Raw genomic sequence first — 27659 nt, 5'->3', positions numbered from 1 at the left:
TTGTTTGGTTGTGAGTTTTGACATTGGTCTTGGTTACATGCTTGTGCAGATAACTGCCTATTTTATGGAACTCGCAACCCCTCATACAGAAGAAGCAATTAAACTTGTTGACAAAGTTGGAGGCTTCGAGCGGTTGATTAATAAATATGAGATTGATGGATCCTCGGCATTGAAGCTAGACCTTTCGCTTGACACTCCAATAATAGTTGTGCCGAAAAATTCAACAAGCAAAGAGTGTGTATTTCTCAATTGAATTCTCTTTTTCAGTATTTAGTTTGTTAATAAAGCTCTGAAGTTAATCTAATTGTTCTATGTTTTTCGTTGTAAGGGATTTAAGTGATCTTAAATGTTCTATTGGGGTAGCTGGTAAATGCCGCTAGGAGACAAAATTGGCAATAATGAGTTTTGGTTGCCTAAATTATAGACATCTTGGGTCCATCATTAACTGATGCATTTGAAGGAGTTCCTGTGAGAGGGGAGCTTAGTGCAATTTCTTTAGTTCAATGGGACTGGAAGTATTGGTTATAAAAAGTCTACATCCATCCAATAATTTTAGTCCACCTTTTCAATTTTTGAAATCTCTTAATAGGTGTCCATTTTGACTAATATTTAATAGGAAAGTGATATAGGAATCGGAGGGCTAGATGTAGCAATTGGGTTGTTTAAGTTCATGTAGTAGTTCAGAGGTTCTAATTTTTTTGTTTGCGTGTTGTTATTGATGGTGAAATAACAGTGAGGGATTGCAAGTGTTAGTTTAGGAATTTGGACTGGATAAATATGTTATAGTTTGGGACGTAAAATTCCCCTAAAATTCCCCAATTGACTGTGTGTGATACAGTCTTTGCGGAATGAATTAGGTAGCTTATTTGGATTATGTCCTCCTAATTGGCATGCGGGATGAGGTTTTAAGTTATTATATTAGCTTCACAGAAATTGAGTGGCCTTAGTTACTATAGGTTGGTATGTGGGTTGGCGGATACTTTTTTCTATTCTTTGGGTTGGGAGGAGATGGCAGTTTTGTAGAGAGAGATGGTGATTAGCATGTCATGTGTTTTAGAAAGTTGTCCTTTTAAGTAGCAGTACCACCCTTAGTTGTACAAACCTCCTATCAGGGTGGTGAATCCACTTTACTTTAGAAGCTCGCTCCCGCACTCCCAAGTCAGAATCTCCTAGGGACCTCGCTCCAACTGAGAAAGGAACCCGCTCGTAACTAGGATAGAACCTCTTAGGTGTATAGATCCCAAAAGAAAAGTTAAAGATACCAAGCAAGAGAAAATATGAAGTTATAATAAGATATCAGAAAAAATAAACTCAAATTTGCTCAAGTACTTGGGATAAACGTAATATTTACTTGTATTCGCTAAACACTATTGCAGGTGACCTGAATTACGGGTTAGTAGGTGGTTGAGGTTGCATCGGGGAAGTGGTCCAGCATTTTCTCACCCATCGTTACAATATTAGCTAGTAAATTGTTCCTTATCTCTAAAACAAGGAGCTTCTGTGATCCTCCGCTCCCCCACCTCCGCCTCCGCCCCCGCCCCCGCCCCCGCCCCCGCTTCATGCAACTATGTTACCACTGCTTTAAATTTGAAAAAATGTGGCTTAATCATCAGTTGTGTGTTCTTATGAATGGTGGGTACATTGTTCACGGAAGAGAGCCTTTTCAATTTACGAATATGTTAATTTTAGTTACTGAGAAATGAATTTTTTTGAATCCGGAGGTGTGAAGTGTATAAATCTGATTCCCATAAGTCATCTTCTTATGAGTTAGTTCAATTCATGGTCAAGTTCTTTTGAGAAAAGGGAGTTAGGATATTCTTGGGGATGTAAGAGATGTGAAATGTAAAATTTCAGGAAGACCGGAAGGATTAGATAGCCTAGGCGTTGATGATTCTCTTAGGAGGGAGAGTTCTGAGTGGAAAATTAAAGTTCCATATGTTGTTTCTGGAGCCAGAAAACAAAACTGAATATGAAGAAGATGATAATGACTCTTAAGTGGTTTCATAGGTTTGAAAATGGAAGAGGCAAAAGAATTCAGTACTCTAGGTTGTGTTTATTGGGAAGATTAGAAAAGTAGGCCGAGGCCCCTCTTAATGGGTTCTAAGGAGGGGCAAACCCTGAATCAATAAAAAAGCTTTTCTTTTTAATTGAAGGGAACGATGACTATTAGCTTAGCTAGCTTTTCGGAAGGATTGAGGCTTTGTAGTGAAGCTTTGCGTTTGAGATACTGTTTGTTGTGTTGGAATTATACAGACAGTTTACAAACGTGACAGTGAAAAGTTTGCAGGCCCTCATGGGTTTACTGTGGTTGAGTGTCAACAAGTCATTTGTTTTGCGTATTCAACTTATTTGAAAGCTGTTCGGGGTTAGAAATAGACATGTTTACTGGAATCTTATTGTGCTCTGTATCTTAGTGACTCTGTTTAGTTTTTTAAATATCTAGGAGTTTGTTTAATTGAAAGTGGCTGTTTCTCTTTTGCTGCGTTGGTTTAATACACTTTGGATATGGATTCACATTTTTGTATGTGTGATGTTGCAGTTTCATGCAACTTGATCTGGTTCAGCTGCGGGTGAGGAATGAATTCAGTTGGCATGGATCCCCAGAGAAAGATCCTTCAGCTGTCCATCTTGATATTCTTTATGCAGAGGTATTTATTTTTGTTTCAAGTGGTGGCTCAGATATTAAACACGAACTAGTTGAAAATTTTTACTCCTGCTGTAATGTTGCAGATTTTGGGAATCAACATGGCAGTAGGAATCAATGGTTGTATTGGTAAGCCAATGATACGAGATGGCCAAGAAATTAATGTGTGTGTGAAGCGCAGTTTGAGGGATGTGTTTCGGAAAGTTCCAACGTATTCTTTAGAAGTGAAGGTAATTTCTGCCATGGGAGTATACTCTTCATTTCCCCTTTCCTCTTGTCTTCCTGCATGAGTGAAGCGACTTGAGCAGCCTTACGACGTTGACTGTGTGGTTACATGATTTTCTATTTGTTGCTGGGTGTGGACTCTTATCAATTTGGCTTGTGTGCTCAATCGGAGGGCTTGCCGCTTGTGTCATTTAATGTCTGACTATTCCATTCCTCCTTAGGTTGAGATTTAACTGTTGAACAAAACAACTTTCTCTTGTGGTGGAACCTAAATGATCATAACGTATTCCATTTGGGTCCATATCTTGCTTATGCTGTCAATATATACGGTGGAGAGATTTTTATTATCGTTTGTGATAATAAATTTGTTTCTGTTTTGTAACTCCCCATACTTCGATGTTAGCTCCATGCCATTATGAACATACTGCTGAGCTGTCTTTACTGTTTTTCAATTGCGTCAATCGAGTTGACTAATCACGTTGGATGTATTTTGTCAATAGTTAAATTGGAAAGATTGCGGAGAGGAGAAAGTCATAAAGTCATTGGCTTTTGGAGGATGAAGTTGAAGAGAATTGGAGAGAACTTATACTGGTGGTTCAAAAGTAACAAATTTTAACTCCGTCCTTCAGAATTTGAGTTGGTGTTTGTGCTTATAGAGAGATGGCTAGCAAAATTATTAACTGAAGCTAACTAAGAAGGTTTGTCTTGAGGGGAGTATAGAAAGTTTATTACTCTGGTTTTGACCCAAGAAGATGTAATCTGAAGTAAGACAAAAGAATTTCTACAAGGAACTATTCCTCTACTCTTGAGCATTACCACCAAATGGTTTTGCTGTGCTGGAGCCTTGAGTGCCTAGACTTCTTGCTTGCTAAAATGTTTGTATCAGTTGTCAGCTATTATTGAATACTTGGATTTGTATGTTAAAAGTGTGATGCATATATGATGCTTGGATTTGCATATTGATGCTTCATGCTTCTACATATAATTGCGTTTCCACTAGTTTTAAATACATGTTACTTATTTGTCTATTTGTGCAGTGTCGGCTGCTGTGTCTGTGTCCCCATGTTTTAGAAATCGCGTGCCTGTTTTCATGTTCATATCCGCGTCCGTGCTTCATAGATAAACTATATACTGGGTTTGGCATGCAGACATGTTTTGGTTAATTTTTTTCCCTGTCTCCTCTTTCGCTTTCCTCTGTAAGACCTATGACATGATTGTGTAATGTAACCAGACGTTGCTTTATTATATTGTTGATTTTCAAAACTATGTTTGATAATGGCTTGACACCTGTTTTTTTTTTTCCTCGGTTCCCTAACTTTTGAAGCCCCACTTTAAGTCCTTTTTAATGCTTTCAGTGTACCAGTTAGCCACATTGATTTTTAGGACCCTTTCATTGATTCCTTCTGTAAATCTTTTGACAGGTAGGTTTATTGCATGCTGTGATGTCTGATAAAGAGTATAAAGTTATCTTGGATTGTTTCTACATGAACTTATCTGAACAACCGAGACTTCCTCCAAGTTTTCGTGCCATGAAGTCTGGGAAGAAAGACACTATGCGATTGCTAGCTGATAAGGTCAACATGAATAGTCAAATGTTGCTCTCGCACACCATTACAATAATTGCCGTGGAAGTGGACCATGCATTGCTAGAGTTGTGTAATGGCATTCTTGAAGATTCACCTTTGGCTCATGTTGCGGTGAGTCTTTTTCTTCTGTATTGACACACTTTACATGCTTATTCCCAACACTAAGCTGTCTGAATTACATGCTTTGCAACACGAAGCAGTGTCAACTTGAACTTATTTTACTAGTTTCATTTTGTTGCAGATACACGGGCTTTGGGTATCCTATCGAATGACTTCTTTATCAGAAGCAGACCTTTATGTGACAATTCCCAGGTTTTACATTTTGGATGTTCGTGCTGGTACCAAACCTGAAATGAAATTGATGCTTGGATCATGCACAGATGTTCCAAAACAATCCCCAACTGGAAAATTCCCCTTTTCTTTAGATAAAGGCAGCTTTACGAGAATAGACTCTCAAGCTGCACCAAGCACGGATGATCCAACTTCTACTATGTTTTTGATGGACTGTAGATGGCGAATTGCATCGCAATCATTTGTGGTCCGTGTTCAGCAGCCTCGTGTTCTTGTTGTTCCAGATTTTCTTCTTGCTGTAGGAGAGTTTTTTGTGCCTGCCTTGGGAGCTTTAACTGGGAGGGAGGAATTGATGGATCCGAAGAATGATCCCATAAGAAGAAACAACAGCGTCATACTCTCTGCTCCAGTCTACCAACAGACTGAAGATGTAGTTCTCCTGTCCCCAAGTAGGCAGTTAGTGGTGGATGCTGTAGGGGTTGACGAATATACATACAACGGTTGTGGGAAGACTATTTGCTTAAGTGAAGAAACAAATTTGAAGGGAGGAAATCCATCAAGATTTCAACCTATTATCATCCTAGGACGTGGAAAGAAGTTACGATTTGTAAATGTCAAAATTGAGGTACCATACCCTGCTTTTTTGGTTTGTTTTGTATTGTGGGTAGTTCTGACTTATATGAGTTATCATTTAAGTTAATGGCGCGCCAATGTAACATCTTGACAATTGGTAGTTCATACTTAACAAGGAGAAACTAGGCTTATAGTTAGTATAAGTTGGTCACTAAGGCAGTAACTTTTTTTTTTGTCCTTTTCCATGGCACAAAAAAGATTTATAGTCCCTTTGAATTTTTGATGCTTCTCTCCTATTTTTTATTTATTTTTGGCATAGAGAAGAAGTTGCAAAGAGTAGTACAGCCCCATGAAAGATTCTGATCCTCATGGTTCTTGCTGCATTGTAACAAATGGTACTTGCAATCATTATTTTTTCTAATTCACTTATAGTTCCTTTAGGGTTTCTAAACACATTAAAATTCATATCCCTCTTAAAAGTATTCGTAACTTCACTATAATGTCCAATCAATAAATTTAGAGGCATATCTTTAGGTGGTAATTGTTTTTGTTTTTTTTTTATTTCTTGTTTTTTAATTTACCTTTCCCTGAACTAATAACCCAAACACATTTACTGTCTGAGATCTTGATCTTTTCCTCCATCATTCTCTACTTTTCACATAGTATCTTAATAATGACATGGTAATGTGGTGCACTTGCTATCAAATGCGAGTTTACAGTCTACAGCGTAAGCAAACCTGCATGCTTTAGTGGAACTTCAAGTTTTTCCAAATTTCTACCACAGTTTTTTCCTCAGCTTCTTCAAACCCTTCTCTGGCAAACCAAAATAAGAATCTGCAATCTTGCTAGGTACACATCTGTGGCATATAAGGACCTGTTAAATCTTATTTGTTGATTACTATAACCTAGGAATCCTTACATGCTTCTTAGGAAGACCTATCCTTCATCCTGCTATGATAACGCCACTTTCCTTCAAAATAGGCTTGTGGAATTGTACTTGTTTCGACAGAATCTCGAAATTTACGGGAAAATTTTAAAAATCTCATGTGGTTCCTGGAACAACATTCAACAGTGGTTCAAACCCAGTAATAATCGTGTTTGCAGATAACCAGCAGGTGTGCTAAACTACCTCCTGCCCACACCCATTTTCCTCTTTACATTAGCCATGATTGCAGATATGTGTAATTGTTTCAGGATTTTATCGCATGTGTTGATGAGAAACAAAAAGAGGGAAAAAGAATGAGTTTTCATCTTTGTCCCCATTTTCCGTATTGCAAAATGTAGCAAGGATATCAATATGTCATTTGCGTGCAAACAAATAAAATATGAGAGATCACTCTTTGCACATACTAATATATATCTTTGTGCTTTAATTAGCTATTTGTTTTAACATCTGTTGTTGCCTTTTGATCCTCTTGTCGCTCGTTTGTCAGAATGGCTTTCTATTTAGGAAGTATACATACTTGAGTAATAATAGCAGCTATACAGTATCACTTGAAGATGGTGTTGAAATTTCGTTGCTGGACAATTTTACTTCCAAGAGCGCCGAAGAGAGTCCAGATTGCATTGAAGAATCATCATGTGGCTCAAATACTTCCACTGCTGAAAATGACTCATTGAAGATGCATAGTTTCACTTTTGAAGCACAGGTATTTTTGATCCGTGCGTGTTGAATCCTTGCTTGGAACTCAATTTAATGGCCATTGATATGAATTCTGTCTCCTCTCTTTTGTTTACTTCAACAGATGTTCTCTACTATCCTTCGACTCTTGTTTTCATTGAGTTTTATTGTGCTTTTGTATGCCGACACTCTTCCTGACCCTCCGTACTGGTGGCTTCCAGTCTTTGTTTCTCTGATATGATAACCAAGCTGGACGACCGGTTCTTTGTTTTTGGCATTCTTAATTATACATGGACATCTAAAAGGCTTTTCTTGCCAACACCTTGTAAAACTGATCTTGGTCCTCGTAACCTTTAATCCTTTTTCCTTTTGGCGGTTCCTTGGACAGACTTTTTTTTGTATGAAACAAACTGCTTTGATTGGGTCAAATAAGGGACAAGGAATTATACCAATGATTTATATAAAACATTTGGTTTTGATATTTCTTTGAGAGTTTAAAATCATATACGAGTTAGGACTAGCCAATTTTGGGACTTGCTTGTGTATGCCTACAAAAGGTAAAAACTTTAAGTGGTTTCAAGTTTGAAGTTATGCTGGAACCCTAGAATAATTATCTTAAATAAACAGGAGAGCCCTTTTGAAGTGAATTGTTGGTTCTTTCCAAACATAGAGGCTAGCATCCACTTTGTTAGTACCCTCTCCATCCCATATCCTGGCTCTCACTTTCCATTTGTGGTCTATCCCACTTAGTGTTTATTTGAAACGTAAATCACAATAATTACTTTTCCATGTTACAGATTTTAAGATTTTGTATCTAGAGTACAATCCCTTTGACTATGTTAGTGGTAGACCTTGGGCGGGGTGTATTGATGAAGGGTAATGAGGAAGGTAGGTGTCAGTGGTATCTGGTTCCTAAAGGGTTGTTTGAGGCATCTTTATTTTAAACTCTCTGCTTGTAGGTTTTTTAGGGTTGCTCCTTGCAAGGTTTTGTAGGTTTTTATCGTGTACATCATGCTTGAATGCTAGTCGTGCCTACAACAAGGGGGGACCTTTTGGTTACCAGACTATTGAGCCTTTGGGCCTTTGGGCCTGGAATAAAGGTGCTTTGGAAGTTCATTCCATTTTTTTGAAGGAGTCAGAACGTCAAACGCAGAATGTTTTGAGTAGGGTTATGGCTTTTCTTTTGGATTATGTATTGCTTATGAATCTTTTAATAGGAAGTAGCGGGAGATGGATTCCTAACGTTTGGCTTATGTGTATCCTACTTACAGACTCAGCAGAGTCTAGGTCTGTCACCTTTTGGCACTGCCTGGATCCTTTTACATGATGTGGTGGGGTGCTTAATCCCATTCTCCCTTTATTTTATTTGTGTTGTTTTTGTCGCTCTCTGTGTGTTGGTATATGTGCGTGCATGCACACACCTGGGGTGCCTGTGTTCATAAAAATATCTTGGTCAAAAACTGGAGAAAGCTGCTCATTTCTAACCCGTCCCTAAATATTTCCTGGTGAAACAATGTTAGATGCCTTGGATATGAACTCTATTGGTACATCTTGAGAGGCACTTCTGATATTTCGTACACAAGTCAAATAATTTGAAATGAAATCCTGAAGTTTCATCACTTGCCTGACTTTCTTGCAAGATATCACACTTGACCTAACCCTCACGTCTCTGTGCGGAATGTGTTTGACGTGCTTTAATCTATGATCAATACACCCTGAAGCATAAAGCCCCTTCTTCTGTTCACAAACTGGCATAATATGTGCCACCAAAACAAACATGCATAGGACAATTTAAGATATATAAAGCGATAATAGTTGCAGAGTAATGTAAGAGACTGGTGGTTTTATGAGTAATGTTTTATCTATAGCTATGCAAAATATATTGTTGTTAGATATATATATTCTGAAATGCATCTAGATGGAAGGACACATTCAATAATTGATGTGCCCTCATATTCTAGGATTTACTCGCTGGTGTATTCTTCCGATTTTGAGTTCAAGTCTTACTTCAATGGCTATGCTAAACTTGCCTTGGAAACCAAATCTTCATAGTTCTATTCATTGTAAGCTGTTGTTTTGCATTTTCCACCTTGGCAACTGTAAGGTGGGTTGTGCAATGTGGTTATGATCACACGAGTCGTGTGATAATTTATCAGTTCGTGTATTCTGTTATTTATATCTTCCATAATTCCATATTCTGAAATCTCTGTGATCCTTTTCTACTTGTGGTCTTACGCTTATATACTTTCTGCCCTACCTAGGTGGTTTCTCCTGAGTTTACCTTCTATGACAGTTCCAAATCATCCCTTGATGATTCCTCCCATGGGGAAAAGCTTCTCCGGGCAAAATTGGATTTCAGTTTCATGTAAGATTAGCCGGTTTTCCTCAAGCAATAATGCAATACTTCCCGTTCCAATTTATTTTGCAATACCTTCACGCATTTGGCAACTATCAGACCTTTTTCATTGGACTTCCTTGTGTCTATCAGAATGCCTACAACATAAGCACTAACGTAGAATTGAGATTTTTCAGAGTTCATTCACCTGTTTTTCAAAGATTGGGGACGCTGTTGTTTGCTGTGAGAGCAATCTTACTGAACTTTGTCACCCTTTTCTTTTCTTTTTTTTTTTGTACAGGTATGCAGCAAAGGAAAACGATACTTGGATTCGGGCTCTTGTAAAGGATTTAACTGTTGAGACTGGTTCTGGTCTTACTGTTCTTGATCCAGTGGATGTTTCAGGGGGATATACATCTGTTAAGGATAAAACAAATGTGTCTTTGGTATCAACTGACGTATACATCCATCTTTCTCTTAGTGTTATTTCTCTTCTACTGAACCTCCAAACTCAGGCTGCTGCAGCAATACAATTTGGAAACATGGATCCCCTGGCTCCATGTACCAATTTTGACCGTCTCTGGGTATCACCAAAAGGTGCTTATTAGTGTGAAGCGAATTATGATTCCTGATAAATGCAACAAAACTATTGATTTGGTTTGTCACTTAAAGTGGCACTCAATATTTTTCATTTTTTCATGCTTATATATGGTATTTAGCGTTTTCTATTTAAATATTTTTAAAGGTTGGTTGCCTTTCTTGAGTTTGCTTCTTACCTGCATTGGCTGTATTATCTTTTTGCAGAAAATGGCCAGTGTAACAACCTAACATTTTGGAGACCAAGAGCCCCTTCAAATTATGTGATTTTAGGAGATTGTGTAACATCAAGGTAAACAATGTTTATGGACTGAGAAGAGATATGGCCAATATGCGGGGATATTTGATAATTGCATATCAATGTCCAAATCTTTCCTGTTTCGCGTGGGAAAGAACGAAACAATATGTTTATGCTGGTTATATATCATGTTGTTGACGTGTTGGTACTTAAATATGAATCAAGGTAAACCACAACAAGGCACAATACTTGTTGTTGGGATTGATCAATCTTCTTTGGACATGACAGTATTTCTTCTTCTGCTTCCTGGTACAAATAGTTGTTATCCTCAATAATTCAGAGATTTCCAGTGGAAATGTTTCCATAGAACATGTTCAGATTGTAACTCCAGTTCCTGGAGCCATATATGTAGACTACAGTGAGTTAGAGTTTCCTTTTTCACTTGTGTAGCACATGTCTATCGTAGATCGATAGATGTGGTAGTTAGGAGGAGTGGTATGGTTATGGTAGAGGGTAGTATTAAGGGGAGAGGTACAGCTAAATTGTCTTTAGTCGCAGTAGTTCGAAAGGATCTACGTTTGTAGGACATCATGGAACACGATGCCCTTAATAGAAGAAGGATTCATGGGGCCAACGAGTGTGACTTCAGGCTCAGTTGGTTAGGTTTGGCTTGTGTAACAGACACTTATTTTCCTCTTGCGAAATGTTTTTTTTTTGGTCTAGTTTATACTTGCTGCCCGCACAGGGTGGCGTAATCAGTTGTTCGAATTTGGATTAAGTTATTTTGAATGGGTGTTTGGTTCATGTCTAATGTTGCAGAAAATCCATTGGTGTTGCATTAAATTGGGTTACTTGGATGCCATCTATGTTAATCTGGTTTCACTACTCACAATTAATTGGTCACTCGTCCATGCAACATGCTTTAGTGTTTTGTTAGCCTGAATTCTTGCTTGTTTCACTGTTCCTATAAATTTGGTACAGTAAGTCAATTCTCAGTTTGATCCATTTCTTAATTATGTTTAACTGTCATGCGTCTTCAGGCCAATTCCTCCTTCACAGGCAGTAATGGCTGTGAGTAATACGTATGGACGTGCAAGAAAGCCCCTTGGTTTCAAACTTATAGGCTCATTCTCTAGCATTCAGGGATTGGAGGTAGGCAAAGGCCAATCCAATGGTGATTATTCTATTTGGATACCGATCGCACCACCCGGATACTTGGCATTGGGATGTGTAGCGCACAAGGGCAGCCAACCGCCCCCTAATCACATCGTTCACTGTATACATTCTGATCTTGCAACGTCCACAACATATTCAGAATGTGCTTTGAGTACCTCCCCTAATCCTTGCTTTACAAATGGATTTAGCATATGGCAGTTGGACAATGTTCTAGGGTCATTTTACGCCCATCCTACTTCTGAATGTCCCTCAAAAGACAGTTGTTATGACCTGAATCAACTTCCTCTTTGGAACTCAAGCTGGCATCATTTTTCGTCAAAAGAACCTACATCAAATGAAAATGGTCAGCATGAGAATGTAAGTCATCAGTCAAGTAACCAGAGCACAAGTTCATCCGGATGGGATGTTCTCCGTTCTATTTCTAAAGAAACCAACTACTACATGTCAACTCCGAATTTTGAGAGAATCTGGTGGGATAAGGGTAGCGACATCCGCCGGCCAGTCTCTATATGGCGACCTGTACCAAGGCCTGGTTATGGTATACTCGGTGACTGCGTTACTGAAGGGTGAGACCATTATTTAATCTTTCTTTATGATACTTATCAGTGTTGTTTCTCACTGTAGTTCCTTGCCTCGGCGCCTTTATGCTGACTCCCCCATTTGATGTTGTTTAAGTGTCTTACCTTTCATTCCTATGGTGGATCTCATTATTATTTGTTGGTTACCGACATATGGTATTACTTTTCTTTGTCAGGTTAGAACCACCTGCTCTGGGCATAATTTTTAGGACTGGTAATCTAGAAATCTCTGCGAAGCCTGTGCAGTTCACTAAAGTTGCTCATATTGTGAGGAAAAGCCTCGATGAAGTTTTCTTTTGGTACCCAATTGCTCCTCCTGGTTACGCTTCTCTGGGTTGCATAGTCTCCCGAATAGATGAGCCACCACCCCTGGACTCATTTTGCTGTCCAAGAATGGATCTTGTTCACCAAGCTAATATTCTAGAGGTGCCTATTTCAAGGTCTTTGAGTTCAAAGGGATCTCAGTGCTGGAGTATTTGGAAAGTTGAAAATCAGGTCAGTCTAATATCCTTCTTTATATGTCAAACAAAGAATTGAACTTATGATGTCTGATATGTCATGAATATTGGCTTCTGTTCTTTCTCTTTAATTATACTTTTTAACGCTCACATGCAATATCCTCTTATTTACTTGAGGCCTCTCAACCCGCTAAAGTTGTTTCTGTAGGCCTGCACTTTCCTTGCACGCTCTGATTTGAAAAAACCTTCAAGCCGGTTGGCATTTTCTATTGGCGATTTTGTGAAACCAAAGACACGGGAGAACATTACTGCCGAGATGAAGTTAAGATGCTTATCTGTGACTGTTCTAGACAGCTTATGTGGAATGGTATGTATCGAGAGATAAATGAAATGAAATATAGAAACATTCGTCAAACTATGTATAGATTACCCACCTTCCTTCTTTGTCGTTAACTTGTGTTACTCGGATCCTCTCAGATGACCCCACTTTTTGATGCCACAATCACTAACATCAAGATTGCGACTCATGGTCGACTTGAGGCAATGAATGCTGTTCTAATTTCTTCTATAGCTGCATCAACCTTCAATACACAACTAGAAGCGTGGGAGCCACTTGTGGAGCCGTTTGATGGGATATTTAAGTATCTCTCTTTTCGTTTCCTCTTTGCAGATTATTATGAGTACTTTTTCTGGTTCCAATTGTTTAGTAATGTTAACACTTTCCATGCTTTTGAAATAACATATTTTATGCTTCTGTAGGTTCGAGACATATGATACTAATCTACACCCACCATCTAGGCTTGGGAAAAGAGCACGTATTGCTGCTACCAGTGTTCTAAATATAAATCTTAGTGCAGCCAATCTTGAAACACTCACAGAAACTATGGTTTCTTGGAGAAGACAGAGAGAACTTGAACAGAAAGCAATGAAACTGACTGAGGTCATTTAGAATTTGAATATGCTCTATGTTTGGCACTTTGTGGTGTTAGTCCAACGTATATGCTGATGCTGTTAGGTTTTGGGTGCATTCTTTTTGCAGGATGATGGTGCTGTTCATGACCATGGGAATTCAACTTATGCTGCTTTAGATGAAGATGATTTTCAAACCGTGATAGTAGAAAATAGACTTGGATGTGATATTTATCTGAAGAAAGTAGAACAAAATTCAGATGCAGTTGAATTGCTGTGTCATGATGAACATGCTTCTGTATGGGTTCCACCTCCAAGGTATTCTGACAGGCTAAATGTCGTGGATGAATCTAGGGAAGCACGGAGATATATTGCTGTGCAGATACTAGAAGCCAAGGTTTCATTTAGTTCATCCCAGATTCAAGTATCAGTTTTGCTATTGTCACAATGACTAAGAGAGATGACTTTTGCATTTGGGCAGGGTTTACCTATTATTGATGATGGAAATAGTCACAATTTCTTCTGTGCTTTGCGCTTGAGTGTTGATGGTCAGGAGATCAATCAGCAAAAGCTTTTTCCTCAGAGTGCAAGGACCAAATGTGTTAAGCCATTGACTTCAAGAAGAAATAATCTTGATGAAGGCCTTGCCAAATGGAATGAACTCTTTATATTTGAAGTTTCTCGGAAGGTACTTGTAATATTAGTTCTACATCCTTCCTTTTGTATTTTTTATCCTCCTACATCCTTTATTAAAGTTGGAGACTGCCTTTTATGTGTTAGTTCCAAAAAAGAACGTGGTTCTGTAACGGTGATTCTTAAAATGTACTGAGTAAGTGGAAGTCACATTAAAGTTTCTTATTAGTTGGGATAAACTGGTGTCTTGAATGTCAGTTTAGAAAAGATCTATGTGCTGTAGTTTTTTTGTCTTTAGGGTTGTATTTTATTGGTTCACTGTGTGTTCCGCTTCATAATCGGCCTGAAATTATTCTCTCAAGTGCGCTGTGTGCGCTGTTGGTCGTAGAGCTTCGTTGCACACATTCTTGAGTTGGCCCCGTTTTGTTTTACACTTTCCAATAAAGGATGATTTCGTGGAGAGAAGGCATTTTATTCTATCCTAAGATTTGTTCATTGATCAATGCCAAAAAATGAAGTCCTGACTTTGACCCTTCCAAACAAAAATTCTAAGATTTTGCTTGGTATAGATAGAAAGAAGTAGTTCCTCGTGTTTAAGACATCTTCTACTCCAGTTTTGCTTGAGCACTATCAATGGGAATAAGGAGTAATGATCGTGTCTCTATAGTGATTTACTGTTGCATCGTTTTTCTTTCTTTCTTTTTAGTTTTACATGTTTAGTATCACTTTGACTCGTTATAGATTGTAAAATTGGTCATGTGTTTATCTTAGGCCCAGTGAATTTCTAATACAACACTATTTTCTTCCTTTAATATGACATTAGCAGTTGATTTCTTTTGTCTTTTTTATGAGTTGTTCACAAGTTCTATACTCTGGAATATCCGTTGCATTCCACAGTGACTTTTTGTTTATAAATTCTACAGGGGCTGGCCAAATTGGAAGTGGAGGTGACAAATCTTGCAGCAAAAGCAGGAAAAGGTACTCTGCTTGGCAGACTAGCTCGTAATCCAGAACTGTACACTGGCAAAACTACATACATATGCATATAACCACAAATAAAGGAGGAAAGAAAAAGATTGATGAAATGTATTTCTTTCAGTCTCTTCCTTTTAAGCTGCTGATGCATATGTCTCCAACAAAAATTGGAAAGAATATTGAAATCGTGTACATAGTAGGCTAGCCATGCATTTCCAAACTTAACACATTAAACTACTCCCGAGTCTTCTTTCACTGCAGACCTAAGTTAACAAAACCAACTTTTTAGCTTATGTTAGTTTCAGAATCATCTGTGAATCGTTACTTGTTCGAAAGTACAATTGTGCTTACTTTGTTTTTTAGTACTGTTCTCTATGTTCTTCCCTGAATCTGTAGTTGGCAATCTAATAGTCGACATTGAGGTAAGTCTGTGTTATGTTATGGTATCTTCCTTATTATGTGTGTCAATTGTTGAGCTTTTAATGTATTAATTGTTAACGTGAGATTTCTTTCACTGAAGAAGTAGTTATGGTTGAGTTTATCTGATTTGGTGCTGGTCGATATAGGTGAAGTTGTGGGTGCATCTTCATTTTCTGTTGGGCATGGTGTAAATACCTTGAAAAAGGTGGCTTCAGTGAGAATGCTTCATCAATCACCTGATGGCCAACATATCATGTCGTATCCCCTAAGAAGAAAGGTTAGTGAGCCAACGGGAAACATGTTGTCATCCTTTCGCGGTATTACATGCATTTGTTCTTTTCTCTGATGATCTATACATTCTGGCATTGGGAAACATGTAGGCATTTATTCGTGCTATTACATGCGTTTGTTCTTTTCTCTGATGATCTGTGCATTCTCGCATGCTGCTTAATCTTTGTTCTTTCTTTCAGGGTCAGCATAATAGTGATGACATAATTTCAATTGGATGCCTTCTAGTTTCCACATCATATTTTGAGAGGAATACAATTGCAAGCTTCCAAAGTAATACACAACATGGAAATGATGTTGATAGAGACGTTGGTTTCTGGGTGGGGCTTGGCCCAGAGGGCGAATGGGACTGTTTTCGTTCATTTCTTCCTCTGTCACCCATCCCCAAAGCACTTAGAGATGAATATATTGCTGTGGAAGTTGTAATGAGGAATGGAAAGAAGCATGCAATTTTCAGGAGTCTTGCAACTGTTGTAAATGATTCAGATGTCAAATTTGACATATCAGTCTCCCCTCTGTCTATGGTTACTGCAGTTGGAAAGCAACAGATAACTGGCACAACCAATGTTATCAGCACCATAAGTCCTGGTTCTTCTGCTGTATTACCCTGGAGAAGTATGTCCAAGAATTCTGACCACTGCTTACAGATTCGCCCTAGTGTTGATTATCCTCAACCGCCATTCTCCTGGGGGCATGCAATTTCTCTAGGTTCTGGTTATGGCTATGGGAAGGACCTAACTTCCATAGACCAAGGTTTCTTTTCGAGGCAAAATACTTTGAAGCAAGAAAACAAAATACCTGCCTTATCATTCAAGTTAAATCAGCTCGAGAAGAATGATGTACTTGTTTGTTGTCCTAGTTCCAAAGGTAAGATATTTTGGCTTAGCATCAGCACGGATGCCTCAGTTCTTCAGACAGAGCTTAATGTCCCAGTCTATGATTGGAAAATATCAATGAACTCTCCTTTGAAGTTGGAGAACCGACTTCCATGCCCAGCAGAATTCACTGTATGGGAAAAACTCAAAGAAGGCAGTAGCGTTGAGCGGCAGCATGGTATTATCTTATCACGTGGGAGTGTGCACCTATATTCTGCTGATGTTCGGAAACCCATATATCTTACATTATTTGTTCAAGGTGGTTGGGTTTTGGAGAAGGTATGGACTTCTATCCTATTGTGCATGACCTGATTGTTCAGAATATAGCACCCACAATACTTTTTGGACTAATGAAGGCTTTTTTAATAAAGAAATAGTTTTTTCCCTTCCTTATCAGGATCCTGTTCTTGTATTGGATCTTGCATCAAGTAACCATGCCTCATCATTCTGGATTGTTCACCCGCAGAAGAAAAGGTCTGTAGTTTTAGATATTCTTCTGTTATGTTGTATTTTGTTCTTGCATTGTGTGTATTTTTTATTAATGGGACATCATATGAAGTATCCATATGTTTTTTATATTCTGTTTGCATAATATAGCTGCAATACAATAAGTAATGATAGTAGAGGTACTAGGTAGTAAATAACTGAATCTCAGACACCAGGATATGCCAGACAGTAACACCGTTGCTCTCTAGGTTTTGATTACTAAGAATGATAGACTAAAAAGTTATGATTTACTTCCTGGAATAAAAGCAGATTGGCTAAAGTGGAGGGGTGCTTCTAGCATATTATGTGATCAAGCCATATACCTACACGGAGTCTTTAGTTCGAAATCGTACATAGTTCGTTAATTAGGACTTGAGTTTAAAATATCAGACGTGCTATTTGCAGTTTGAGAGCCTGTATGATGCTTGATTGATAGCCATGAATGTCAGTCTGCAAAAGAACAAATCATCTCAGGCGTATTTTCTGTGTGACTGCTCATTTATTTCGAAAATGCATGCACGCATATAATGTTAGCTGATTTTGAATTTCGTGTTGCAATGAAGTATTATTTCAATCTTGAGACTTAGGAGTATTTTTATCGCACCCTTGGTGGTAGTTGTCTGTAAATCCTTGAGCAGCTAATTGTTTATAGTACTAGTTGCAAGAATTATACACCTCGTTGTTCGTCTTTAACCACCATTTTGCTGTGGATAACAAACTTGTTGCTCGACTTTCATCGTCCATCTTTGGAAAATTAGTTCGTTCTCTTGTTCACTATCTCCATGACACATGTATGCAGGAGATTGCGTGTAAGCATGGAACGTGAGATGGGAGGAACTACTGCTGCTCCGAAAACCATAAGATTCTTCGTCCCTTATTGGATCAGTAATGACTCCTTTCTTTCTTTGGCATATAGAGTGGTGGAGATTGAACCGCTAGAGAGTGCGGATGCAGATGCCCTTATGCTCTCAAAAGCCATTAAATCTGCGAAAACAGCATTGAGAAGCCCTTCAATTTTAATAGACAGGAGACATGTTGCGCCGAGAAAAAACATTCAAGTACTTGAAGCAATCGAGGACACATGTCCAATTCCGAACATGCTTTCTCCACAAGATTATGTTGGCCGTGGCGGGGTTATGCTGTTTTCATCACGAAATGATGCTTATCTGTCCCCACGTGTAGGCATTGCTGTCGCAATACGAAAGTCTGACAATTACAGTCCTGGGATATCTCTTCTTGAGCTGGAAAAAAAGGTGAGATGGTAGACAATCATTAAACCCCTTCATGATCGCTTATTATTTTCTTTTTTCTTTCACTAAAAATTCTATCTGAAATTATGCTGCATTAATAATTCTTTCAGCAACGGGTTGATGTCAAGGCCTTTAGTTCAGATGGATCTTACTATAAGCTTTCCGCCATGCTACACATGACTTCAGACAGGACAAAGGTAAATTATGTTACTTTCTCACTTGATTTTTATTGAATTCCACAATTGCTGAAGATAATAAATTCTTTTCAGCTATTTTGATGTAACTAACAACGACTTCCTCATGTAGTCATATTCTTACCTTCTCAATTACTTATTACCCAAGATTTGTATCCGTCGATTCCTTAATTGCTTTTTCCCATGCTCTAACATTAAGTTTTCATGGCATGATTTATGCGAAAAACATCATCCTTCTATAGACGGTTTAACACTATGTACCCTCAGCCTTTTTTCTCCAGTTATCAAAAAGTCGCTAATTCATCGATCCTTCTGACAAGAGAATTGGTAGAGTGACAATAGCAGCCGATCTTGTCACCGTAGTGGCAGTAATACCACCAAGGATCTTAAGTTTCTGTGACAAGAGTGTTTGTATTTGGCGTCAACATCAGGTATAATCTAAGAAGCCTGAAAACAATACGGACGGTGATGTGGGACATGGCATGCCAAAATTTTCAAGAAGTTAGGGACACAAACACTGCAGGGGCCACAGGAAAAACTGTATATGTTGTAAATGTTATAGTTGTTATTCTTATTGATATTGTATGCAAAGCCTAACCAAAAACTGATGTTGGAAATATGCACAAGTGTAGTGAATGACATAGCGTTGCCCCCACCTACCAGCGCGACGCAGGAAAGGGGGTGGATGTCCAAGCAGTTGAAAGTGTCTGTTGTGAGAATTGAATTTTGTGCAATGATTACTTTTTCATATCAGATATTACAGTTTAAACTTGTGTTTTATCAAGTTGAGTTTTTCCTTGCACTTTTCTTGTATAGTAATCTAACTCATGAAGTAGGTTGTTCAAATTATGAAATGACCCCTACGGTACCCTGTTCCCAGCCATATCTAACTTGAGACACATGTGAACCGACATGTCCCCTGCTCATAAGTTGATAAAATTAACTTAAGCTCGCCTCCAGTGGTGTCCGACATGCATAGAGGACACCACTACAGCACGTTGGTGCTGCGTAGAGTATAATCTATAATTCCCTAGACAACAACAGTCAAGGCATTAAGATCCCATTGTTTGCTGCTTGTGGCTCCTTCGTTATCGCTTTATCAAATCGATGACCAGTACCGAATGTATTTTTTGCAGGTTGTCCATTTTCAGCCTCATACCTTGTTTCTTAATAGGGTGGGCTGCCGTTTGTATCTGCAACAGTGTAATACTCAGACACTGGAGTTGATTCATCCCACTGATCCTCCAAAACATTTTCAATGGCAGTCTTCCACAAAAGTTGAGTTGTTGAAGGTTGGTGGCATTCCTTGTTTCTTACTGGCAGTACCTTGTTCCACGTAAAGTAGGACATTTGTAAAATTTTCTAGTGTATGATTTTAGTCCTGTTTTTAGGTGCGGTTGGATGGATATGAATGGAGTACACCTTTTAGTATCGAGACAGAAGGCATGATGTGCGTGGGCTTAAAGAATGAAACCAGAAGTGAACAAATACATTTGAGGGTGGAAGTTAGAAGTGCAACGAAGAACTCCCACTATGAAGTTATTTTCCTTCCTAACTCATTGTCAAGTCCTTACAGGTTTGATTGTGGTCCCCTATTTTGTCTGGTAGATTTCTAATTATTGTGGCTTTATCTTGATCCCTGTTCTTCGAAGGAGACGAAAGTATGTGCTAAAACCTTACTATCTACGATCACAACTATTTTTTATCTTGGATTAATGACCAAATTTGAAACCTGCCTCGAATTTCTATGTGGTGGTTGGATTGGAAATTAGTGCAGAATTCAAGTTATGAGTGTGTACTGAACTTATTGTCAAATGTTAAAACTTGGAATTTCCTCTCCTTTCACTTTTCTAGATGGCTTTCGGAAAATATTTTAGTAAATTGGAAAGAAAGATATGGAATTTGTAATATGGTGCACTAAATGCTATCTTTCTGTGTCCCTTTATTTGTTTTCTATTCTGACTTCTCCTCTGGTTTCTGCTTAAAAGTGTGACTAGCTTATGATGTTTCAACAGGATTGAAAATCGTTCAATGTTTTTGCCCATACGATTTCGGCAAGCGGACGGTGCCAGCGATTCATGGAAGTCTCTTCTACCTAATTCAGCTGCTTCATTTTTGTGGGAAGATCTTGGTAGACAACAGTTGCTGGAACTGTTGGTAGATGGTACTGACCCGTTGAAATCCCAGAAATACCTTATTGATGAGATATCCGATCATCAGCCCATTTATGTGGCAGGAGGACCTTCTAAAGCTGTTTGTGTTACCATTATCAAAGAAGAGAAAACTAATGTCGTAAAGATCACTGACTGGATGCCCCAAAATGGTGCAATTGTCAAACAAAAAGCACCAATGTCTGTGTCGCAAGTTCCTGAAAATGATTACCAACAGTCAAACACCTCAAATTGCGAATTTCACTTTATTATTGAGCTTGCTGAGCTTGGATTGTCTCTCATTGATCATACACCTGAAGAGATCTTATATCTATCAGTTCAGAATCTTCTCGTATCGTATTCAACAGGATTGGACTCAGGAATCAGTAGGTAATGTTTATCCCCAAAATGACCACGATCATGTTTTGTGAGACAACTTTTTGGATGAATAAGTAAACCTGCACATTTGCATATATTTAGGCAGTTACTGGATTATGCAGTTGTTAGTTAAAGTTGATCATTATGCATTGTAAGTGATTCAATGAACTTATTTCGTGTTACAGGTTAAAAGTCAGAATGTGTGGGATCCAAGTAGATAATCAGTTGCCATTAACTCCAATGCCAGTTCTCTTTAGGCCACAAAAAGTTGCAGAGGATACTGATTATATCCTGAAATTTTCCCTGACACAGCAATCAAATGGATCACTAGGTTTATATGTGTATCCATATATTGGATTCCAAGTGAGTACTAGTTTAAAATAAATCCAGAAACTTTACGGGTTATTCTATATTTGTTAACTTTTGTTTGGATTGCTTCTCACTCAGGGACCAGATAACTCCGCCTTCTTGATATACATTCATGAACCTATAATTTGGCGCCTTCATGGGATGATGCAGCACGTAAACCTCAATAGGTTATACGATACTCAGTCTAATGCTGTTTCAGTTGATCCATTCATACAAATCCGGTAACTACTCGAAGTGTAACTTTGCTTTTATTGTAGCGTGTTTCTGAAGTTTCTTTTTCTTTTGCCTATTTTAATTGCTGTTCGCTTGGCTGGCAGTGTCCTTAACATCTCTGAAGTTCGTTGCAAAGTCTCAATGGCTATGTCACCAACTCAAAGGCCTGTGGGTGTACTTGGGTTTTGGTCATCGTTGATGACTGCATTGGGTAACACTGAAAATATGCAAGTAAGCCATTAACAATCTCAGTAGCATAAATATTAAGATTGAAATTTCTTAATCCATTGCAACAAGAATCAGCATTTTATTGTTAAGCAGAAAGGAGCATCACCTTATGTATCAGAAATAGAGGCGGCGCACTTATTCTATTATTGATAATTCCAGCTAAGATATCAGTATATCACCATCCCAAAGCTTATCTTGGACTTAATTCATTATCACACCAATTCTAAGCTTTGAGTTCATGGTCTTAGTTTCTAGAAAAGATCATGCATGGGCAGTGATAATGTCGCGAGTCTATTCTTTTGTGCCACGACAAATGAACTGGATTGGCTATAATGCCCTTGATAGAGAAAGTGAAGCAGACTTTGTGTGTTGCTTTTCATTCTTCCTCCACCAATTTGTCTTCTATTTACAGACCACCCCAAACACACACACACACACTCTCTCTCTCTCTCACACACACACTCACACACGCGTGCACACACATCCATCCTCCCCTTTGTGTAGTTGCATCAATCACCATCGCTGGCCTACTGCCCCCTTCCATTCGCCATCAATTCTTCAACAGAAATCACGCTTTGAAGCCAAAATATGTACATGCATAAGATAATAGAGGGAGAAACAACTAATTTCTCTCTCTCTCTCTCTCTCTCTCTCTCTCTCTCTCTCTCTAAATTTCATGCTGGCATCTTTGTAGATTGTCCCCTTTCGATGTGCAAAATAATATAGGTTTTAGATCTAGGTAGAAATTGAGTGTTGGATAGGTTTGAATCTTGATTTTTTTCAAATCTGTCGCACCTCGTTAATGCTTTCTCAGCAATTGTAAAGAAAGTAAAGGAATTTACGGGAGAGTACAAGAGTAGAAAGAGGAGGAAATAGAGAAGTGGTGGGAGAAGTGTTGTAGCTTTAGTGGAAACGGCAAAGAAAGTGTTGACAGGGAGACGAAGACCAAGGGCATCATTGTAAGACTACTTTTAGGTGTTCTTGGCACTAACAAAAATACACGTGGCATTATCACTGCCCTTACCAGCCCACTGCTTGAGTCCTTTGTTTGAGACCTAACTGGAATTACGGGCTTCACTAGCTGTTAGTGTCGTAAAATGCATGAGACGTTAGCTCTGGTTTATGATGTATCTGAGCCACAAGTCAAAGGTCAAGTAACTCTTTTTTAGTTTAACTTGTCTTCTCCAAGTGACCATGTTTAAAGATAGAAAATATGTCAGAATGAGTGCTCATTACATTTTTCTGTTTAGGTGCGAATAAATCAAAGATTTAAGGAGAACGTGTGCATGAGGCAAAGTGTTCTCATAAGTAATGCTATCGTGAACATTAAGAAGGATCTTCTCAGCCAGCCCCTTCAGCTGCTTTCTGGTGTTGATATATTGGGCAATGCAAGTAGTGCTCTTGGACATATGAGTAAAGGTGTTGCAGCCTTATCAATGGATAAGAAGTTCATTCAAAGCCGACAGAAACAGGTTTGTTTAAAAATGGACTCTTTTGGTAATAGGCATTAATTTTTGTTTTTGTTTTTGTTTTTGTTTTTTGTACAAGGCATTTATTTTTGTCAATTGGTAACTTTTTTGTGGTGCTACAGACCTCCAACCTCGTAGTGCAGACCATTAACTACTTCTAAAACATGATCTTTTTCATATTCTTTCTCATGCAGGAAAGTAAAGGTGTTGAGGACTTTGGCGATGTTATCAGAGAGGGAGGAGGAGCTTTAGCAAAAGGCCTCTTCAGAGGAGTCACGGGTATTTTGACAAAGCCTCTTGAAGGTGCAAAAGCTTCTGGTGTTGAGGGGTTTTTTCAAGGTGTTGGCAAGGGGGTAATAGGTGTAGCTGCACAACCTGTGAGCGGTGTGTTGGATCTATTGTCAAAAACTACGGAAGGTGCCAACGCTATGAGAATGAAGATAGCATCTGCTATTGCTTCAGATGATCAACTTCTCCGCAGGAGGCAGCCCAGAGCAATTGGTGGTGATAATTTGCTTCGACCATATGATGAGCACAAGGCAGAAGGACAGGTACTTGTGGTTTTACTTGTTGCTATTTGTTTCCTTTGTGACGGCATTGGGTGGAAACTTTATATCCATCTCAAAATCAATTGGCAATGATTGGAGAGGTCCCAAATGTTATTAAGTGATCACTCATTTCACTCCCAAGCAATGTGGGACTCTATTTCCTTAACATCCCCCCTCACGTGCAGCCGCGTTTGAGATTTGTCATATGTGGCTAGGGGTGATACTGGTACAGTTCGGTTCAACCGGTTTCGGTCCAGTTTTCCGGTTTGTCCGGTTTCAAGACACAGAGAGCAAGAGAGAGAGAGAACGCACCATCTCCGTCAGCATCATCCATCGACGCCGACACCGAGCTCCATCTCAGACCAGATCTGAGTTTGGGGGTTTCAAACATAACCAAAAATCAACGGAGATTAATCCAGAGAGAGAGGGGCTGCGCTGGTGGAGAGGAGAAAGGGAAAAGAAGACGATAACTGTTGGAGTCTTGGGTTTGTGATTTTTAATATCTTATATATGAATACCATTTATTATATAATAAATATAATTATTATACCAGTATATAACAAACGGCTGTGTAGCTCAGTGGTAAGCTGAGGCTGAGATAACCCTTGGGTCTCAAGTTTGAGCCCCTTACAATTTTTATGTATATGCATAATACAGGTCCGGTCCGGTGTGTAAGTCCCACAAACCGGGAACCGAACCAGATCAATTATTTTGTGTTCTCTCAAACTAGCCCGGACCGGTTCTGCTTGAAAACCAAAAAAACATTCGGTTCGGTCCAGTTCGGCGGTTAAACTTAACAGCCCTACGTGTGGCCACTTTTTGGGTTTTATCATCGTGTAGCTGGTCTATCATTGTGGGGTGTGGATTATGAATTTTTAAAATGTGAGGAGAAATGGGCTCCGCTTTGATACCATGTAGAAACTTTATATTCATCTCAAAACCAATTGGCAATTAATGGAGAGGTCTCAAATGTTATTAAGTGATCACCCGTTCTACTCCCAAGCAATGTGGGACTCTATTTCCTTTACAGACTTGCACATGAGTTGTGGCTGGGTGTGGGAAAGTATCCCAGAAGTTCTGTTTCCGATTGAGATTCAACGAAATCGTCGAAATGGATTAGTCGAGATTAGCAATTGAAGTTATAAAAAAAGGAATACTAAGAAATAGCAGATCACACACACACACACACACACACACACACATAGAGCCACTGAGGCTTCGGTGTGGTCTTATTTTCTTGTCGTTCTAAAGACGTATGAAGTAAAAGACAAATTGAAAATTCAATGAGAAAAATGGTATTGCAACAGGAGTGAAAATGGAAAAAGGTTGTGGTAGATAGGCAGTCTTGAGCCCACCTTCTTGTAGTGAAGCTGATTCCTGATTACTTGACATGAAAAAGTCATAATAATTCCACTTATGTGTGGGTCCATAATCCTTGGTTGTGAGCTGCTACTGTTTTGTCTCCAGCTTACGTCTGTCAATAAGGAAAAGGCAACTGCATTGTTAACCTACTGACTGCTTTGTTATTATGAAGGTAATACTGCAGCTAGCAGAATCAGGATCATTTTTTGGCCAGGTTGATCTATTTAAAGTGCGTGCTAAGTTTGCCTTATCAGATGCTTATGAAGATCATTTTTCACTCCCAAAAGGCAAAATCCTTGTTCTCACTCATCGAAGAGTCATACTGTTGCAAGTGAGTTAAATCAGTTTGACTTCAGGGACTCTGATTCTCCCGTCCTTTCTGCCATTCAAGCATATCATAGCTGATATGGTTCTTCTTCTATGTTTGTTATTTTTCAGCAAACCTCCAACATTATTGCTCAGAAGAAGTTCAACCCAGCCAGAGATCCCTGTTCAGTATTGTGGGATGTGCTGTGGGATGACCTGGTGACAATGGAATTGACTCATGGAAAGAATGAACAACAGAATGCACCACCTTCAAGGCTTGTTCTTTATTTACAATCTAGATCGACAGAGTCGAAGGAACTAATTCGTGTCATAAAATGCTACCGGGAATCCAATCAGGCTTTCGAGGTTTATTCTTCAATTGAACAAGCAATGAGTACTAATGGGCCAAGCCAATCAAAGGTTGGAGGCGCAATGTTCTTTATGTTTCAATCTTGCATACTTTTGTCTGCCAAAGTGTGATACTTGATAGAGGCCTCTTCTGAATGCTATAATGCCATCCTAATTGGCACCAAACTTTCTAAAATGTTTTTGATGCATGGTTGACAAACACGTGTTTTAGTTTATCACATTTAAGATTTCATTTGTGCGTGTCATTCAGGCAATGCTGAAACAGAAGGTGACAAAACCATATTCTCCAATTACTGATGTCAGCACTGCTGAAGCAATTCCAAAAGAAGGGGTTTACGTGTGGTCTCCCCAGCAGGTGCCTGCATTGGCTCCCTTAAGTTCAACTTTTGGCAGCAGCACAAATTGATTGGATGATTGTGCTTGTCTGAGTTCAATTAGTAACTTTTTTGATCTGCGGGCATTGGTTCGCTGGAAGGCTTGTTCAGTTCAAAATTGGCAATTGGCAGGTCCTCCCTATGTACCATGCTAGCAAAAAGGTATCGCATTCTTGTATCCATTGTATATCGTTTTTGTACAAGATCTTTTCTAATTGAACCTGCATGCCACAAGTTGAATGGATTGAAGATGTGAGGTGTTTGAATTTTGAGAGAGAGAGAGAGAGAGAGGGGTTATTCTGGCTGGAATTTGCCAGATGTTTAGTCCCAGAGGTGGCTGGATCATATGGATTTTAATTTCCTGGAAGAGAACTGCAATTTGGTGTTGATTTTTCATCAACAACTGAGACTCTCCTGGACTGTTCGGGCTTATAGGTTATACCTACTTATAGAGCACCCCTTGTACTTCCTGAAGTGCTACATTTATTCAACTGCTCCAGATAATGACTAAAATTTCTGAATACTCAGGGTGGACCTGGTATAATTTGCGATGTTGGATGGTCATAGTGGATAATGCATTTGATTCTATAGTTCTAATCAAATGTCTCAAGAAAGTTGTTGGTAGTCTATTGCTATCGAACTCATGTGAACAAGTTTACTGAATAAGCGGGGCTGTCCACCAATTGTTCCCCCATTAGGTGGCGAGCTTATTGGAACTGTTATGATTAGATGATATGAGATATTATTTCATGCGTTTTGTAACATTAATATGATATTGCCGATAAAAAGACGTTGCTATTATATTCCAGTGCACTGCATGAGTGACTGCTGCTTATGTGTGCACATCCTGAGTTGGGAATCACAAAAGGCATGCATTTCCACTGACCTATGATTTTTGCAGCCCCTCTTATGTACTATTGTTCTAGGCCAACATGGTTTTAGAGATTGTATCTACAAGCAAATGTTCGGACAAAATTCCTCTGCTTCTCAAATTTTTTGTAACTTTGAGAGTCACTTCTTATGATATACATTGCAGGTGTTGGATACTGCAACCAGCAGTGAGTTGCCCTTGCACAGAGAGTTTGCTTAACCTTCTTGAAGGACTTTTTGATGGGGGGGCTTCTAGAAATCGGAATCATTATTTCACCACAAGGACAGGATGGTTGTACATATATATATAGGATAGAGATACGTACAATTTACATTTGTAAATCTAGAGCTATAGAGATAGTATGTGCTGCAATCGGTAGTTCTTGGTGTACAATTTTTGCCCAGCCTTGTACATTTAGGCATTGTATATGTTTATTGTACTGACAAGCCATTTAATTGGTTGCAAATTCCTTTATCCAGTAAGATTTAAAGGCCACATTTGCTTTGTGAAATATTACGCATTCTTAGGGGCTGTTTGGAATCTCAATGAGTAGTCCTGGCAGGTTCTGCCGCGTTTTGTTATTTTTGGCTTACTAGAAAAGGCAAGCTATGTCTGAAGATGTTTCTCTCTTTTTTGCCTATTAATTGTAAGTTGTGTTCAGGTTCTTGTA

General features: G+C 38.8%; 1 protein-coding gene across 1 annotated transcript in view; it reads left to right on the top strand.

The window, feature by feature from the left end:
* Positions 1-27484, top strand: part of LOC131323557 (uncharacterized) — a 49721-nt gene extending 22237 nt beyond the window's left edge. Inside the window, exons 30-63 of the mRNA XM_058355411.1 lie at positions 50-234; positions 2540-2648; positions 2731-2874; positions 4291-4566; positions 4697-5371; positions 6753-6968; positions 9202-9305; positions 9577-9872; positions 10080-10164; positions 11151-11852; positions 12041-12359; positions 12531-12689; positions 12800-12963; positions 13082-13262; positions 13362-13628; positions 13713-13919; positions 14788-14842; positions 15406-15536; positions 15730-16701; positions 16820-16896; positions 17708-18161; positions 18269-18355; positions 19489-19644; positions 19744-19928; positions 20368-20892; positions 21066-21243; positions 21328-21470; positions 21567-21693; positions 22941-23162; positions 23354-23710; positions 25242-25400; positions 25508-25795; positions 25995-26280; positions 27155-27484. Of these exons, the coding sequence (XP_058211394.1) occupies positions 50-234; positions 2540-2648; positions 2731-2874; positions 4291-4566; positions 4697-5371; positions 6753-6968; positions 9202-9305; positions 9577-9872; positions 10080-10164; positions 11151-11852; positions 12041-12359; positions 12531-12689; positions 12800-12963; positions 13082-13262; positions 13362-13628; positions 13713-13919; positions 14788-14842; positions 15406-15536; positions 15730-16701; positions 16820-16896; positions 17708-18161; positions 18269-18355; positions 19489-19644; positions 19744-19928; positions 20368-20892; positions 21066-21243; positions 21328-21470; positions 21567-21693; positions 22941-23162; positions 23354-23710; positions 25242-25400; positions 25508-25795; positions 25995-26150 (8361 nt within the window). The 3' untranslated portion in view covers positions 26151-26280; positions 27155-27484. The remainder of the gene's footprint in view (positions 1-49; positions 235-2539; positions 2649-2730; positions 2875-4290; positions 4567-4696; positions 5372-6752; positions 6969-9201; positions 9306-9576; positions 9873-10079; positions 10165-11150; positions 11853-12040; positions 12360-12530; positions 12690-12799; positions 12964-13081; positions 13263-13361; positions 13629-13712; positions 13920-14787; positions 14843-15405; positions 15537-15729; positions 16702-16819; positions 16897-17707; positions 18162-18268; positions 18356-19488; positions 19645-19743; positions 19929-20367; positions 20893-21065; positions 21244-21327; positions 21471-21566; positions 21694-22940; positions 23163-23353; positions 23711-25241; positions 25401-25507; positions 25796-25994; positions 26281-27154) is intronic.
* Positions 27485-27659: the final 175 nt, after the last annotated feature.

Source organism: Rhododendron vialii, chromosome 4a (genome assembly GCF_030253575.1).
Source record: "Rhododendron vialii isolate Sample 1 chromosome 4a, ASM3025357v1".
Classification (NCBI taxonomy): Eukaryota; Viridiplantae; Streptophyta; class Magnoliopsida; order Ericales; family Ericaceae; genus Rhododendron; species Rhododendron vialii.
This window is presented reverse-complemented; position numbering and strand designations above follow the sequence as displayed.